The following is a 3474-nucleotide window of genomic DNA, read 5'->3' as shown; positions in this document are numbered from 1 at the left end:
CTGCTGCTGCTGGGGCGCGCCTGGGAAGCTGTGCAGATTCTTTTCTCTTTTACGACGCAACCCCGGGAAATCACACGCCCTAACGCCGGCGCGCTGCTCTGCTCCGCGCCACCCACCCCCCCGCTCCTCCACACACCCCGCCCTCGCCAGATGCGCACCCAGGCCAGGGCCGGCCAGGATAATGGACCGCTGGAATATTGCACGACGACGGCGGGGCGTGGCGGGGCGTGGCGCGGCTATGACACCCTGGTCTGTGTTTCAAGGGGATTGTGCAGCGCGGAGAATCAGTGGGAGTGCGCAGCGCAGGGCCGTGTTCAACACACGCAGGTGGTGGTGGCGGTGAAGAACACAGTAAAGCGACTGGCGAGCAAGGGTGTTCAGAGCATTTCCTTCAAGTGTTTTCTCCACTTACCTGCCATTGGTGTAACCGTCGTTCCAGTTGAAGCGTTCCGACATAATCCCGCGTGCTTTCCCTGCTTCGGTTGCGGGCCAGGCACTCGTACGGCCGATGCGGGCCGAAGTGTGTGTTCCATCGGCTGGGTCCTTCTCTCTCCGATCTTCTCGTGATTCTTCTCGGCACCTCCTGTTAGCAGACAACATAAAACACAATATTTTCAATTTTGGAACATTTCGGAACTTAAGTATATTGCCAAATGGAACACTCTACACCCAGAAAAGTGGATTCTTGATTTGAGTTCCGGTGCTTGACAAGTTGAGGACAGGTACTTGTTTTGAGAATATTTTACTCAATTTGATCTAAAGAAATTCTTAAACCAAGTCCTGGGCCTCAACTTGTCAAGTACCGTACTCAAATCAAGCATCCCCTTTTTTGGGTGTATACCCCAAAAAACTATTCTGTAAAGCGAGTTTGATTTTTCTCTATTGCGCATCGTTTACTTACTTGCTATTTCCATCCGATCTTCCCCTTGGCGCTTCACGCTGCTCGTGGTCCTCGTCGGGCTCGTGCTGCTCGTGATCCTCGCTGCTCTCCTCGGCTGCTGCTCGTTCAAGAACTCGTTATTCGTCCTAGTTAACCCTCCAGCGTGTTATAGGCTCCCGCCCGCTACAAACCTCCTCCTCCTCCTCCGGCGCCTCCAGCCCCGGCTCCAGCCCCCGACCGGCCGCATTCCAGCAGCAGCGGCACAGCTCCACCCCCTGCCACGCTGCGCTGCTTGCTTGCCGACAGCGCTTTAATTGGAAAGCAAGGCCTGCTCATAAATTGTCCTGGTTACGTTCTATGGTTTTAATTCACGCCCGGCGCGCGGCGCTGTACGCTGTACTGTGTGCAAATCTGGGGCGCTAATGCACTCCACTATTTTCGCGCGAGCACCTCGTAAAGCCTGGCAGCCAGGCAGAGCGCCGCCGTCGTGCGGCACGCAATTTGTTTTCGCACGTTTTTCAAGTGCCCCCGCAAAGCAGGCAGGTGTGCGGGTGTCCGCGGGTGGGATAAGAACCTGCTGCCCTAGGCAGAAAAGGTAGTATGGCGAGCGAGAGAGAGCGCCTAGCCCGGTTCACATCAGCATCGGCCTCTCAGGAGTCACTACTCCACCTGCCCCTCCCTATACCTATACACCAGACTCCTCCCGGGCCACGCTGCCGTCGCTTGGGCCCCGCTCTAATGTGCAATCACCCTAAAGGACAAGATTACGCATTTCTATGCGAAAGGGGGGGGCGGCCGGGGGCAGGCAGAGGGGTGGGGCGGAGGCAGCGCCGGGGCGTGTTCCTTTGCAAAGTGAGTCGCAAGTAGCTTGTAAAGGGCCATTCCGAGGGGCTCGGGGGCCGGGGGTGTATTTAGCGAGCAGAGGAGTGTTTTCGCGCGCTGCTTTTGCCCTTCGCCGCTGTCAGTCGTTGCTTTCCTCAGTTAATTTTCGCTCCACTTTCCGCGGAAAAAAGAGAGCTCTCTCTCCGCACGACAACGAGACAAGCTCACCATCACAAAGTGGAATCTGACCGATTTGTTTTTCTGTTCGTGTGTTGCAGGCGAGAAACCACACAAGTGCCAGGTGTGCGGCAAAGCGTTCAGCCAGTCGTCCAACCTCATCACCCACTCCAGGAAGCACACGGGCTTCAAGCCGTTCGCGTGTGACCTGTGCGGCCGCGCCTTCCAGCGCAAGGTGGACCTGCGGCGCCACAAGGAGACGCAGCACACCGAGGTCACGCAGCAGCAGCAGCAGCAGCAGCAGCAGCAGCAACAGCAGCAGGTGCAGAGGCCCGCGGTCCAGGGCCACCACCACCTGCACGCGCCGCCCCCGCACGCGCCGCCCCCGCTCGCACCGCCCCCGCACGCAGCGCACGCGCCGCACGCAGCGCCGCCGCCGCCGCCACCCGCCCAGATGGTTGCCTAACAGAGCGCCCGGCTGCAGGCCGGCGTCTCAGCCGCCCTGCAGCCCGCCCTGTGGGGCATGCCGTCCGGGATCACCCCGACGGGGATGGCGATGCCGCCCGGGCTGACCGTCCTGCCACTAGAGGACCACCACCACCACCACCAACAGCCCCACCTGGGACCCCAGTACGGCGCGCCGCCCAGGTCGCCGTCGCCGGACGTTAACGTGGACGTGGACGACAGCCGCGGCCCGACCCAGTGACAGAGCACTGTGACGAAGTTCAAGGTGTTTCGAGTGAATATGGACAACGTGATGCGTTGCGGTTCAACTCGCATTGTGACTTATGTTTCAAACATATCGAAGGTGTTCCCCGCTAGAGGAGACCGACTTCTAGTCCATTTCAATATGACATTCCTGCTTAGTTTCAAAAGGGATGGCAAAGCCAACTGTCTCTTTTGTGCGTCATATTAAAAAAACAAACTATAAGTGATAATTACTAGGTTCTTTGTTGTCTCTTATTTAACACAAAGACGCTCGTTTTGGCCGACCGTCTATTGACCTGCAAGTGAGGTGTTCTGTGCATTTTGTCGAATTATTGTTTAGGATCATTCTACAAATTAAATTATGTGATCATTGTTTTAAGAGTATTTAAGAACTGTTATGAGAATTTGCATGTACCCTTTAATGCCGAATGCACTCGGAGACCAATGACGTCATTTCGCTTTTCATTATGTTTCTCAATTTGAGCTTACTTTGATTTGTTATGTTCTTCATATATTTTGGTACAGTAATCGTTAACTGATAATAAAATCATTCTTTTTCTGTTCAGAAATTTGTTTTTTATGTTTTTTTCGTTGTTAAGTCAAATAGTAGTGCTGGTGGATGCAGAATAGCTTTAATTGTTAACAGTACAAAGATTTGTTAGAGCCTGTGTTTCACCACCAAAGGATCTTAATTTCTAATAGCCAAATATGTTGTTTTCCTGTGATACGCTCCCCAAATATTAGTTGTTTTTAAATAGTCGTGTTTTATAAGTGTTGATTCTAGACGCAGTCGAAGCCTTTTGTAAATAATGTCCTTTCCTTTTGCTGTTCTGTTTTGTATCTCATAAGTTACCTTCTGACATATTAAAAAAATATATTTAAACAAA

General features: G+C 53.5%; 1 protein-coding gene across 1 annotated transcript in view; it reads left to right on the top strand.

The window, feature by feature from the left end:
* The window catches only part of LOC113211267 (zinc finger protein Gfi-1), a 21182-nt gene extending 17708 nt beyond the window's left edge, over positions 1–3474 (top strand). The window contains exon 4 of the mRNA XM_052268066.1: positions 1981–3474. Within this exon, the coding sequence (XP_052124026.1) occupies positions 1981–2345 (365 nt within the window). The 3' untranslated portion in view covers positions 2346–3474. The remainder of the gene's footprint in view (positions 1–1980) is intronic.

The sequence above is a fragment of the Frankliniella occidentalis genome, unplaced genomic scaffold, assembly GCF_000697945.3.
Source record: "Frankliniella occidentalis isolate FOCC.00 unplaced genomic scaffold, Focc_3.1 Scaffold63, whole genome shotgun sequence".
NCBI lineage: Eukaryota > Metazoa > Arthropoda > Insecta > Thysanoptera > Thripidae > Frankliniella > Frankliniella occidentalis.
The sequence above is the reverse complement of the archived record's forward strand: the minus strand, read 5'-3'. Positions and strand labels throughout refer to the sequence as shown.